Consider the following 13939-nt stretch of genomic DNA (forward strand, 5'->3'; position numbering starts at 1 on the left):
AGAGAGAGAGAGAGAGAGAGAGAGAGAGAGAGAGAGAGAGAGAGAGACACGCACACACAAGTGAGGGAGGGGCAGAGAAAGAGAGACACAGAATCCGAAGCAGGCTTCAGGCTCTGGGCTGTCAGGAGAACCTGACACAGGGCTCTAACCCACGAACTGTAAGATTACGACCTGAGCTAAAGTTAGACACTTAATCAACTGAGCCACCCAGGCATCCCTCACTATTTTAAGTAAATATATAGCGCTACATATGTTTATCTTGCCCTTGTTACAGTCTACTTTGTAAGTTAACCTGCAATGTCCAAATTCCCAAACAAAAAGGGCAGAAAACACCATCAGTGTGTCATACAAACTGTTTTTTACAAGTTCCATTGTGGGGAATGCTGGTAGGGGAGATTATAGCACAGCGTTTCTTAATGTCCCTTGCCTGTGCTCTCTGTGCCAACCTGCATATGCTACATTAGGTCAGGCTCAATGCAGTGGATTAAAAGCTAGCTTTCAAGTAACCATGCCGTCCACTATAACACATCATCCAGGTAATGTTGGCTGTCCCTTCCACTGTGAAGGCAAGAAGACAGACACCATTTCTCAGAGGACAGGGAGGATACATGTTTATATGAAGCTAGAAAAGTCAGTCTGATCAGTACCAGAATGACACTAGCTGTTTCGAAAAGAAAATAATTGTCTCTGGAGAGCTACATCCGAAAGGCTTTCTGTCCTTAGGTATGTTTCGATTTTAAGAACTGTACAGAAGAAAGTATCTGGCACATCATAATTTATCTTATTACAGCGTTTCATCAAGCTGTTTCACGGATTCAGACATTTGGTTTACCACTGGGTTTTGTTCTGTTCGTCTGACAGAGCTACAGAAGAAATGGAAAAGAAAAAGAACTGATTTCCTTGGGAATCCCTGGCTGTATTACTATACAAACAACCGCGAATGTAACAACTTGTTGACCATTATGTCAGGTCATAATAAGATACATTTCTCTGGTGAGCCACTTTCTGCTCCAATTCCCAGCCTGATACTCATGACACCTAATAAATCCGATTAGACTCCTACATTTTAAAAATGACAATCGTCTAAAAATGAGCACAGAAAGGCCCCATACGGTGGATATTCTTGTTTCTGGCATTTATTCATTCTAAATTTTTACTGAGCTGCTCTCTGTGGATCTACAGTACATGGTAGGTAATTTTCATAATGCTGACTCTTAAGGTACTGTAAGATCTACTGGACTGGCTGATTCATCAAGGAAGGATGAAACTGCATTTCAAAACTGCTTTGGTTCTCCTCTTGCACTGTTGGTGGGAATGCACACTGGTGCAGCCGCTCTGGAAAACAGTGTGGAGGTTCCTCAAAACATTAAAAACAGATCTATCCTATGACCCAGCAATAGCACCGCTAGGAATCTACCCAAGGGATACAGGAGTGCTGATGCATAGGGGCACTTGTACCCCAATGTTTATAGCAGCACTTTCAACAATAGCCAAATTATGGAAAGAGCCTAAATGTCCATCAACTGATGGATGGATAAAGAAATTGTGGTTTACATACACAATGGAATACTATGTGGCAATGAGAAAGAATGAAATATGGCCCTTTGTAGCAACGTGGATGGAACTGGAGAGTGTGATGCTAAGTGAAATAAGCCATACAGAGAAAGACAGATATCATATGTTTTCACTCTTATGAGGATCCTGAGAAACTTAACAGGAACCCATGGGGGAGGGGAAGGAAAAAAAAAAAAAAAAGAGAGGTTAGAGAGGGACAGAGCCAAAGCATAAGAGACTCTTAAAAACTGAGAACAACTGAGGGTTGATGGGGGGTGGGAGGGAGGGGAGGGTAGGTGATGGGCATTGAAGAGGGCATCTTTTGGGATGAGCACTGGGTGTTGTATGGAAACCAATTTGACAATAAATTTCATATATTTAAAAAAATTGCTTTGATTCTAAGTATATCTTACTGTTTTCTGGACTTGCTGGATATAACAAGAGATAAATTCTTGAGACTTTAGTAACATTAACCTTAAACAAAGTTAATAAAAATCCTGTCTAAAGGAACTAGTCAAATCATTAGATTATTATTTAGTGGTATCTATTTGAAAGCTAAAATAATTTTCAGCTTGGATTAAAAACTCCACATAAAGAGAAGTTTATCCCCAAACTTAGTATTAAGATGGAACAATGATTATTTATATCTTTCTACGTAAAATGAAAATAAACTGTAACAGGGATATGTGGTGACAACCTCTATAACAACATTAAAATTAGTTCCATACTAAGGCATGTTATAGAACATATCTTAAGTTTCTTTTTTTTTTTTTTTTAACGTTTATTTATTTTTTTGGGACAGAGAGAGACAGAGCATGAACGGGGGAGGGGCAGAGAGAGAGGGAGACACAGAATCAGAAACAGGGTCCAGGCTCTGAGCCATCAGCCCAGAGCCCGACGCGGGGCTCGAACTCACGGACCGCGAGATCGTGACCTGGCTGAAGTGGGACGCTTAACCGACTGCGCCACCCAGGCGCCCCGCTTAAGTTTCAAAAAAGAAATAAAGAAGACACTAAGAAAAGGAAGTTTCAAAGATCGTACTTAGGGAACCTTACAGGGTAAAAAGAGAGTTCATTATGTCACCTTTTTACACAGGCCACAGCATCTACCACAGATCCAAGGAACTGGTTCCACTGAAAAGTCTTGTAGTAACAGTAAGACATCCAGAAAAATCTCCTTAGGTTTATAAAACAACAGACTTCTAAAAGTCCACAGATCAAAGCTAAAATCACAAAGGAAATTAGAAAATACTTTGATGATAATGAAAATAATCCATTAAGATTTATGGGATGCAGCTAACACCATGGTTTGAGAAAATTTTACAGCACTAACTGCTATAAAAGATGTAAAATCAATGCTCTAAATTTCCACCTTAAGAAATAAGAAAAAGATCAAATTAAACCGTGGGTAAGTAGAGGAGAGAATATAATAAAAGTAAGAGTGGAGATTAATGAATTAGTAAATGGACAAACAATAGACGATTACAAAGGGCAAATGTTTTTTAAAAATAGATTAATAGAATTGATAATTCTCTAGCACGACTGATGAAGAAAAAAAGATAGAAAACACAAATTATCATTTTCAGGAATAGTAATGGGGACATTACTACAACTCCTACAGGCATTATTGGGATAATAAGAATATATCGTAATTTTAAGTTGAACCATCGTAAGAAAGGAGGTTTCTGTACAATATTTATAGTAGCCAGAGTATAATAAGATAGAGTATCATAATAAATAAACCCAAAAATTTAAGTGGGCTAACCTAACAAAAAAAAAAAAGGAAGAATAATTGCCAACAACTTCAAGTCGTATCACCTTGGATAAAACGAACAAACTTACCAAAATACAACTTATCAAAACTGATAGAAGAAGCAACAGAAAATCTAAATAGCCCACATTAGAAATTGTTAATTTAAAAAAACCTTACAATAAAGAGAACTCGAGTCCAGATATCTCTACAAGTGAATTCTATCAAACATTTACAGAAGAAATAATACCAATACTAATACCAATTCTTTCAGAATAGAGACGGGAATACTTCTCAACTTGTTTTATAAAGTTAACATAACCCTGATATTAAACCTAACAAAAAACATTACAACAAAAGAAAATCAGAGACTAATATTCCTCATGAACGGTGATGTGAAATCCTTAACAAAACTTGAGAAAATACAACCCGTCAATATATACGAAGATAATACATCATGACCAACAGGATTTATCCCAGGAAAGCTAGTTTCACGTTAGAAAAAAAAAAGTCAAAGTCAATGTCATTCATCACTTTAGCAGAATAAAAGAGAAAAAAATATCTGATTATCTCAAATGCAGTAAAAGAACATTTGATAAAATTCAACACCTCTGCATAATAAAATTTCTTAGCAAGCCACAAATAGAACATGGCAGTTCCAATCTGATAAAGAATATCTATGAAAACCTATAGCCAACATTATAATTCTTGCTGAAACATTAAATCTTTTCCCAAGAATAATGGAAACAAGGAAGAATATCTGCTTTCATCATCTCTATGCATTTTGTATCTGAAGTCCTAGCTAGTGCAATAAAGCAAGAAAAATAAATAAAAAGCATAAAGGTTGCAGTTGCTGTTAGTCACAGAAAATATTATTGTGCATGTAAAATCCCTATGAAATTTGCAACAAAAAGACCTAATAGAACTGAGATGTTAATTTATAAGGTCATAGCATTCAAAAACTAACTGTATTTCTGTTCTGACAACAAATACCTGAACATAAAAAGGTTTTAAATTATACCTTTTACAACAGTATCAAATACTACAAATACCAAGGAATAAATCTAATGGAAGATGGGTAAGACCTCCACTACAAATTATACAACTTTGCTGAGAGAAACTTGAGAAGACTTTAATAAATGAGAATAAAACCACATTCACAGATTGAAAGATTCAATATAATTAAGATGCCCATTATTCCCAAATTGACCTATAGATTCAGTGCAATCACTATAAAAATTCTAGGCTCTTCTGAAGAAACTGACAAAAAAAAAAAAAAAAAAAGACTCTAAAATATATAAAGACACGTGAAGAATCTAGCAAAATAGCAAAATAATAGCAAAAAATAGCAAAATAATCTTTTTAAAAAGATCTGAAAAGCAAATTAATCTCTTAAGAGATTGTTTCATGATCTTTAAAATATTTTTTGTTTGGAAGGCTTATGCTATCTCATTTCAAGACTATAAAGTTACAGTAATTAGACAAGCATAGTATTGTTATAAGCATAAACAAATAGATCAAGGGAACAGAATAGAATCCAGAAACAGACCCAAACATGTACATCAGTTGATTTTTGACCAAGATGCCGAGTCAGTTCAGTGAAGGAAGGAAAGTCTTTTTTTTGTATTAATACATTTTCTTAATGTTTTACTTTTTGAGAGAGAAGAAAGGGAGAGAGAGTGTGCACACACACAGAGGAAGAGCAGAGAGAGGGCGTCAGAGGATCCGAAGTGGGCTGTGTGCTGACAGCAGAGAGCCCGATGAGGGGCTCGAACTCACGAACCATGAGATCATGACCTGAGCTGAAGTTGGACGCTTAATGAACCAAGCCACCCAGGCGTCCCAAAAAGTCTTTTTAACAAACAGTACTGAAAAACTAGATATTCATCCAAGTCAACTCCTTCTAATTTCATACACAAAAATTAACGAGCTGAATCAGAGACCTGAATGTAAAACCCAGAACTGTGAAATTTAGAGAAGAAAATAACTTCACAATTTGGGGTAATGGCAAATTTTCCTAGAAGAAAAAAAAACCCTGATACATTGGATGTCATCAAAATTAAAAGGTTATGTATCTGATAAAGGACTTGTATCCATAACATATAAAAAAATCAAAATGGGCGAAAGATTTAAATAAGCAACTTAATGAAAGATCTATGAGAAGCCAGTAAATACATGAAAAGATGCACACCATTATTAATCAGGGAAATGCAAATTAAAAGCATAGTAAGGCAACAGTTTATGCCTACTCAAATGCTAAAACAAAGACTAATATCACCAAATGTTGGCTAGGATGGGGGGCAATTGGAACTCTAATACGCTGTTGGTAGGAGTATTAAAAACAAATAGTGTAACTGTTTTGGAGAGCTGTTTGGCAGTTTCTCGCAAAGCTGGACATACATTTATCATACGACCCAGGAATTTCATTCTGAGGTAGTTATCCAATGTAAATGAAAACATTTATCTGCCAAGAGTTGCACGAGAATGCTCTCAGCAAGCTTCTTCATACTACTGAAAACTGGAAACAACGTGAACGTCCATCAACAGGAATATGGACTAACAATTTGGAGTGTGCTTATACAATGAAGGACCCAATCAATCAATACTCATCAATAACAAGAAATGAACTACTGATACCCAACATGCACGTAGCTCAAAAAAACACCTTGTTGAGTGAAAGAAGCCAAATAAAAAAAGACCTACTGCACGAGTCCTCGAAAATGAAAGCAAACTAATCTATGTTGATACATGTCAGAAGAGGCTGCTCGGAGAGGTGAGGGGATCGAGTAGGAAAATGTACTTTTCTGGGAGAGTCTTGTGGTACAAAGGGGCTTAGGGGACAATTCTCAGCTGGCCAGACAGCTCCTGCTCCACCACCTTTGTTCCCACACCTTTGGTAACTCTTGGGTGAGGATTACCCAGTGTACTATTGCGATATTGATCGTGCAGAATTCCTTTGAGAAGAATACGAAAGAGTGTGTAAATGCCTAGAAAATGTTATTTGTGTTATGGAAATAAAGGAAGATCAACCAAGTGAGAAAAGCAAAGGCTATTTATTCTGAGCTTAAGATGGGGAGTCAGCCACCATCACATGCGTTTCGCCAGAGGCGCAAAGGCAGGCAGGGGAGTGGGAAAGCTTTCGCGTGGAAAAAAGGGAAGGCTTCAGGTGTGCCTGGACTTCAAGGCTGTTGGCATGAGGGCGCTGCAGCTGGGCTAACTAGAAGCAAGGCATCCTAGGTGACTGATTAGGGGTGCATATTTGGCTTTCTCGGGTGGGTCCGAAGGTGAACACAGAAACAAAAATTAGGGAACTCGTCAGTTATTAATCAAGCCCTGACCACCTGGGGCTGATTGTTATAGAAGGTATCATACCTTCCTGGATTGTCACAAGAGATAGCAGACTGGCTTCCTTACTAGTGTGACTTACGGCAGGCTGGCTGCCTGGGTTGTTTAACAGAGATAAGGGGGCTGGTTTCTCGGGCACGTCGTGGGTGAAAGTCCTATTTTATATATGGCCTGGTCATCGTCAGAACACGCAGTCTCTCTGTATTCATCAGATGTGACTGATTAATGGAGAGAGAGGGAGCAAACATGTGTTCATCACTGTTAGCTGCCTGAGATGATATAAACTAAAACTACTTATGAAGAACATTACTTCAAAGTGCTAAGCACTAACTGGGGGCTAAGACAGTATCCAGAGAAAAATAAATCTGTAGTAAGTAAACCAGGGTACACAGGAATCCAAGACGGATGGGTAGTTCCTGAAATCCCTCCTCCCCGGGTGAGGTTTTGAAAGCTGGGACTGAAAGTCTGGGCTGTTGTTTCTCTTTTCAACTTTTACAACATTGAGATAAAATGCACATTGCAATAAAGTTCGCCATTTTAATGGTTTCAAAGTGTGCAATTCAGTGGCTTTTAGTATATTTACAGTATATTCCAGAACATTTCCATCATACCAAAGAAAAACACAGTACCTGTTTGCAGCTAATCCCCCTATTTTCTGTCTCTATAGATCTATCTCTTCTAGACATTTCATATAAATGGAACCATGTGGGGGCACCTGGGTGGCTCAGTTGGTTAAGCGTCTGACTTTGGCTCAGGTCATGATCTTGCAGTTCGTGGGTTCAAGCCCCACACGGGGCTCTGCACTGACAGCTCAGAGCCTGGAGCCTGCTTCCCATTCTGTGTCCCTCTCTCTGCCCCTCCCCTGCTCATGCTCTCTCAGTCTCTCTCAAAAATAAATAAAAACATTACAAAAAAAAAACTGAAATGGAACCATATACAGTAATATGTGGCCTTTTGTGCCTGGCTTCTTTCACTGAGCATAACGTTTTCAAGGTTCATTCGTGCTGTGGCATGTATCTAAGCCTCGTTCCCTTTTATGGCTGAATAATATTCCATAATAGGGACATGCCACATTTTATTTATCCATCCCTCAGTTGATGGGCACTTACTTGGGTTGCTTCCACTTTTTGGCTATTATGAATAATGGTTTTATGAATATTCATGTACAAGTTTTTGTGTGAACACCTGTTTTCAGTTTTACCTAGGATCATATGGTAACTCTATGTTTAATTTTTTTGAGAATCCGCCACTGTTTTCCAAAGCAGTCACACCATTTTACATTCCCATCAGCGCTGTTGGCTATTGTTTCTTATGCCAGATTCTAGCCAACTGAAGGCTCTCCCATGTACAGCAGCTTCAGAGTAGCCCTTCGTCCAGAATCTCCTTGGGATAGTGGCAGGTGGGGGGTGGGGAGGGTATAGCTCAGTGGCAGAGCATTTGACTGCAGAATCTCCTCGGGATTCTGTCAGGGATGTCTCTGCTCTTGGCTTAGCTACTCAGTTCTCATCACTTGGGAGGTAGGGAGAGGGCTTCCTCCTTCAACCATGCTGAGACCCGAGGACCAGAGGAGAGATCACATACTCTTTCCTTCCCCTTCTCTATCTCCTCAGGTCATTTTTTATTCCTGTAAGTGGAGGTGTTTATTTCTTTTGTTTGTTTGGTCTCACTTTGTTGGGGAGGAAAAGAGGAGAATTCACAACGTTTTAAAGTCAGGAGCTTCTGCCTTTTTAGAACTCAGCCTCTAAGGAGGTTTCACGTAAAACTATCAGTAACAGAGGAAGCAACAGAGAGCCTCAATTACATTCTTTGAAAGTGAAACTCAGTGCAAATTTGTTCCATTTCTCTCAACCCAAATGCAACATTTATTATGACAGTTAGCCACTGACTTCCAGCCTCCTCAACTGTAGCTGTACTTCTCAAAGAGATATCCTGTAACACCTGCAGATGGCAGATTTTGCCCACATTTCTACGATCTGCCCAAGGAAGCACAACCAAATCGCCTTCCCATGGAAATACATGAATGGAAATTTATCAGGCAGTTACCGTTTTCTTGGAACTAAAATTTAGAGCGCCTTATTTTTTTAATGTTTGTTTATTTTGAGAGAAAGAGCAAGTGCGCGAGCAGGGGAAGGACAGAGAGAGGGAGAGAGAGAGAATCCCAAGCAGGCCCCACGCCATCAGCTTAACCGACTGAGCCACCCAGGCACCCCTGTAGTAATCTGCTTTAAAATAGTTGTACAATAATTTCTTCTTCTCAGACAAAGGATCTTTAAGGTATTCCTTAGAAGGAATACAACCCTCTCCAAGTCAAGCAATTCAGTAGAAATCCTAACGTCCACGTCTCAGGACTAAAAAGGCCAAAAGAGTGGAGGGAAAGAAATGGAAACTGGCTTCTGAACACCAAGAATGGACCAAATAATATGCTTCACATTTTATAAATGTTATTGCATTTAATCTTTATGATTGCCCTTTAGCAAAGGTCCTTTTATCTCTTTTTCACAGATAAGGAAATGGGCTTAGAGAGGTTATGTTAATTTCCCAGGATCACATCAGTAAATAAACTGAAGGACTCAGGCTTTAGAGCTGGTGCAGCGCACTGGTTACTGGCCAGTGCTCCGGAGCCAGACTGCCTGCACTCAAGCCCTAATTCTGTCTGCCGCTTACTGTGTGATCTTGGACAAGCCACGTTATTTCTCTAAGCCTCGGTTACCTCCTCAGTGAAATGCAGACAACAGTAGTGTCTATCAGCTCTGGGCGTTAAATGAGATAATACTTATGTATCTGCAAGCTCATACAACAGGGTTTCTGAGGTACGTCTGATTTTTGGATTGTCAGCAGCACCTGCTTTCTCTCTGAGTGGTGAGATTCTCACCTACTTTTCCAGCTTAGAGATGAAGGCATGGGAAAAGTCCCCTCATCCTCTGCTTCAGCAGAAAGCAAAAGTGAAAACTCCCAAACCATTGAAATTTTGGGCCTCAGCGGCTCCTGCAACGCTCCACAAAGCATGAGCACCCATTGGGAAGCACTCTCGTGGTTCAGGCGCAGGCAAATCAATCCATGGCTAGAGTCACATCCCAAACGTGATTCTCCCCCCGCCCCCCCTGCCACCACATAAAACATCTTAGTTTATTAATCCTCTCATGAAAAATCCGCACAATCACCAGACAGTCACTGCAGAATCTTTACTCCTTGACAGTAAGAATTGCTACATCTTAGCCTAAGGAGGTATTTGTTGCTCATGTGGCCTGGGCTGCATACAACATTAGTAATATATTGCATTCCTCTAAGATAAATGATAAATGTTTTTTTTTTTCCCCACTTCCCAAAGGAGCTAATATTTAAGTGGCCAGGAAGGTCTCATTGGCATCAGGAAGACCTTGGTTCAAGCTCCACTGCCACGAGTCACTAAGGCTTTGAACCTCATCTGTTTAATAGGATAAAGCCACCTACCAAATAGGATGGTTATAAGAATTAAATGAAATCGTGCATATATTTAAGTGCTTAGCATACTATAGCAAGAACCCATATGGTAGCTATAATTATTATGTCATTGTAGAAAGCCGTAAAGAACACAAAAGAGTAAGGAAAAAAAAAAGCCACCAATAATTTCCCCTCCTAAAGGCAACTACGGTTAACTTCTGATTAGTCATCCTCTTTCTGTGTGTAGTTTGTCTTTCTATAGATCTGATATCATACCACACGCGGTCTATGCAGTCTGGGTTTGTTTTATTGTGTCTTTTTGGCCTATTATTATAACTTACACATATCCCCACGCCATCAACAGCTGAGAAGCACTTCTTTATGGCTTCTAACAATACAGCTTTTCCTGGTTATGAAGCCTTTGGGAATGAAATAGTTGTGCCTATCTTATCTTCCTGCCTCTTTGAGATCTGCCCTCCTGGCCTTGGGAATCCTCAAATCTGTCACCATCATCGCTTGGGACCACAGCAAAGAATCTCCTAAGGGCCTACAGGGGGTGGAGTGTGCAGGCCCCCCAAAACTCCAAAGGCAGCACTCTGTGGAGGCCACAACGTAAGGCAGTGCACAGAGCCTTGCTTCCACAGCCATCTGCTCAACTGCCTCTCAAGTTTTTTTCCCACACAGTCTAACAGAAGCTGCCAGAAAACCAAAAGCAAAACCCCCAAATCTGCTCATGTGCCTTCAGCTTGAAGTTCAATCTCCTCCTTCCTGGATACCTTTTCTATACCTTCTTTTCAACGAAAAAGCAAGATGTATGATTTGGCTTAAATATAAAAAAAAAAAAAAAAAGCCAGGCTATCAGAAATAAATTTGGTTTTTAACATTTGAGTTGCCAGAACTCAATGTGTCCATGCTGACATAACCCTTGTTATCTGTTGACATATTACCTTGTTTTTTTCAGATAATGTAACTGTCTAATAACAGACCGTAAATATTTACTTCTAGATCTAGAATTAGGGACAATCAAAAATTACATTTAAAGGAAAGATAATCACGTCTATAATATTTGTTTCGGCCAACTACCTGGTTTTGGGGGAATTTTGGAACCACTGTTTGTTATTATTATTGTTCCTACCGTAGTTGATATTAAATAAACAGTTTTCTTGAAGAAAAATGGCCATGTGGCTATACAGAGAAGACACTAAAATGAACTGAGAAATGGAAGATTGAGTTTTCCCTAAGACTCTGGCTCTATCAATAATGAGCTACGTGACCTTCAGGAGCCCAAATTCTCTGAAACTACCCCCCGTCTAAAACCAGGGATAATGAGCTCCACTTTGCCAGCCTTATAGAATTTTTATTCAGAGCAAATTAAATAATGAATGTAAAAGTAATTTGTCACTTCTAAAGAGCTATACAAACGTGTGTGTGTGTGTGTGTGTGTGTGTAGCACGGGCAGTTATTTTACTATGAAATGAAAAGGCAGGAGAGAAAAGACAGTGTCAAACACATCCTAACTGCTTTTTGAATTTTTATCTGTACGGTCAACGGGCATCCAGAGACGTTAAAAACAGATCACTGTGGATAATTCCACTTTGTCCACTTTTCCTCCACACATGCATCATGCTAATTAAAGGACCGGCTGTCTCCGTGCTGTGTTAGAGGAAACTGAAGTGTTAGGACAAGACGGACTGGCATGCCATCTCAAGGAGTCTATGCCAGCTAAGGAAGGACTGAGGGAGGTTAAGGAGTTAGAGGTACAGAGGATTGGGATCGCTGAGGCTAAGAATTTAAAACTAGAAAGAAGGTATAAACAGCTTAGAATTTAAAGGAATGTTAGGAGATGGCTTTTCCCAAAGAGGGGAGCCATTATCCAAACCCCTCGACAAGTGATTTTCTGAAGCTATTATATGCAGCTCCTCCAGAGCCTGACATTTGATTACATTTAAAATTCATCTTTTGCTTCCCTTTTTCTTCCTCCCCCATGCACCATGTGTTCTTGCCCCAACCTCCCACTTTCCCCCTCCTTTGATTTCTTTCCATTTCAAATGCTTTTGAATGTCTAGCTCCAGTTCTGCACTGGCTTCCCTAACCTCTCCTTGCCTGGTTCTCCCCGGTGCGAACCTCCTGCCGACAGCATCATGTATGCACATTCCTCTTTGGAAAAATCACACCTCATTCTTACAGAGGAGACTTGGAAAATTATTCTGAACTATATTGCTGTTTTGTTTTGTTTTGTTTTGTTTTTTTAATAGAAAGATAAAAGCTTTAAATTCCAGGCTGTTTCCCTATAAGGAGAGGACATGGGAGGGAGAAAAGCGATGGTAGTTCCAAACCGGCTCAGACTTGGTCATTGGTGGTGGCAGGATGCCATTCTCATTCCATCCGGGCAGGATCCGCTGGCCAGAGGCATTCAGTCAAAGCAGGTGGGGGGGGGGGGGGGGGGGCGGGGGAAGAAATACAGGTAGGCTGACAGAGACTTGCAAAGATGGAGAGAAAGAGAAGGAGGTAAAGTAAAGCCAAGAGGGGATGGGGATGGGCAGTAGTCCGAAACAAGGAGGGAGGGGATGGGTGGGGGGAAACAGAGCAGGGAATAAAGTAAAAGGGAGAAGGAGGGGCGGAAGAGAACAACAGAAACAAAGCAGGTGGCAGAAGACAGAAACGGTGGGGGGCAGTGGGGACAGGAGTCGAGAGAGTGGGGACAGCGCGTGGGAGCGAGCGGCCGGACCGGAGAGGAGAGGAGGGCGCGGGAAAGACTGCCATGCCTAGCCTCGGTCTATGTGTTTACTTCCTTACACTGTCATCGGTAGCTGCCTTATCTATTTTCACCTCTGGCAGGAGCCGCCCGCCGATGTGGGAGCCGGGGCCGCCGATGAGGGACACCACGCCGTTGCAGTCGACCGTGCTGTTGCGCTTGACGCTGCGCCGCAGGCTGGGGAAGATGCGCGACGAGCGGCTGCCCTGGCTGTAGCCGCTGTAGCCGCTGTAGCTGCTGCGGCGCTCGCGGGCCCGGATCGGGATGAAGAGTGAGTCCCGGCGGCCCTCGCTCTCCTCCACCGTGCTGTGCTCGTCGTCCGCGAACTCGTTCTCGGAGCCCGGGTCGCGGAACCGCCCGGGCCCTCGGAAGCTGAAGATGCTGCTTTTGCTGTTGTGGCGGGAGAGGAACGGCGAGCCCGGGATGCTGAGCAGTGACTGCAGGGGCGGGGAGAGAGAGAGAGACACAAGCGTGAGACGGGAGGCTGACCCCGTACAGGCCCAGCAAGGGCGGTTTGCCTCCCCCTCCCGGCCCTACCCTTGCATTCCTGGTATGAGAACACACGTGTTTCCAGAGAGCACTTCTGGAGGTTGCGTTTATACCACTGTCCACATCCATAATCACTCACTTCTTGCCCCATACCCTTGAGATGCATCTGGCTTTGAGCAGGTAGCCATACACAAATTCTACTCCTGTTTGCCGGTGCATTACAACGATGCTTTTACCCCGTGCTCTATGTAGCTAACCACGGGGAAAGACATCGGTGTGTCTATTTCGCAGTACTATGAGCTCACCTGAAGTGTGCCTTTACTGAAGTTAGACTCCAAGCCACACGTGGCAAAAAGTAGAGAATTTAAAAGAGCTCTATCATTATTAAAAGTGCTATTCTCTCAATGAGTACATGCCCCGGAGATAAGTAGTATGCCAACAATAGTCTTGAAGTAGCTTTTGTTCAGTTGAATATTATGTATGTTTCCTTCTACTCCATTTTAAACTTAAAAGCTTATTTATTTTGAGAGAGAGAGAAAGAGAGAGAGAGAGAGAGAGAGAGAGAGAGAGAGAGAGAGAATGTGAGCAGGGGAGGGGCAGAGAGAGAATCCCAAGCAGGCTCTGTGC

General features: G+C 41.3%; 1 protein-coding gene across 8 annotated transcripts in view; it reads right to left on the minus strand.

The window, feature by feature from the left end:
- The window catches only part of SCN8A (sodium voltage-gated channel alpha subunit 8), a 179897-nt gene that overhangs the window by 49247 nt on the left and 116711 nt on the right, over positions 1-13939 (minus strand). For 4 of the 8 annotated variants that reach the window (XM_040488080.1, XM_040488076.1, XM_040488077.1 and 1 more), the window contains exon 12: positions 12865-13260. In XM_040488080.1, coding sequence (XP_040344014.1) covers positions 12865-13260 — 396 coding nt within the window. The remainder of the gene's footprint in view (positions 1-12864; positions 13261-13939) is intronic. The other 4 variants (XM_040488081.1, XM_040488078.1, XM_040488082.1 and 1 more) reach the window with 1 other exon arrangement.

Source organism: Herpailurus yagouaroundi, unplaced genomic scaffold (assembly GCF_014898765.1).
Source record: "Herpailurus yagouaroundi ecotype Mexico unplaced genomic scaffold, PumYag 166, whole genome shotgun sequence".
Classification (NCBI taxonomy): Eukaryota; Metazoa; Chordata; class Mammalia; order Carnivora; family Felidae; genus Herpailurus; species Herpailurus yagouaroundi.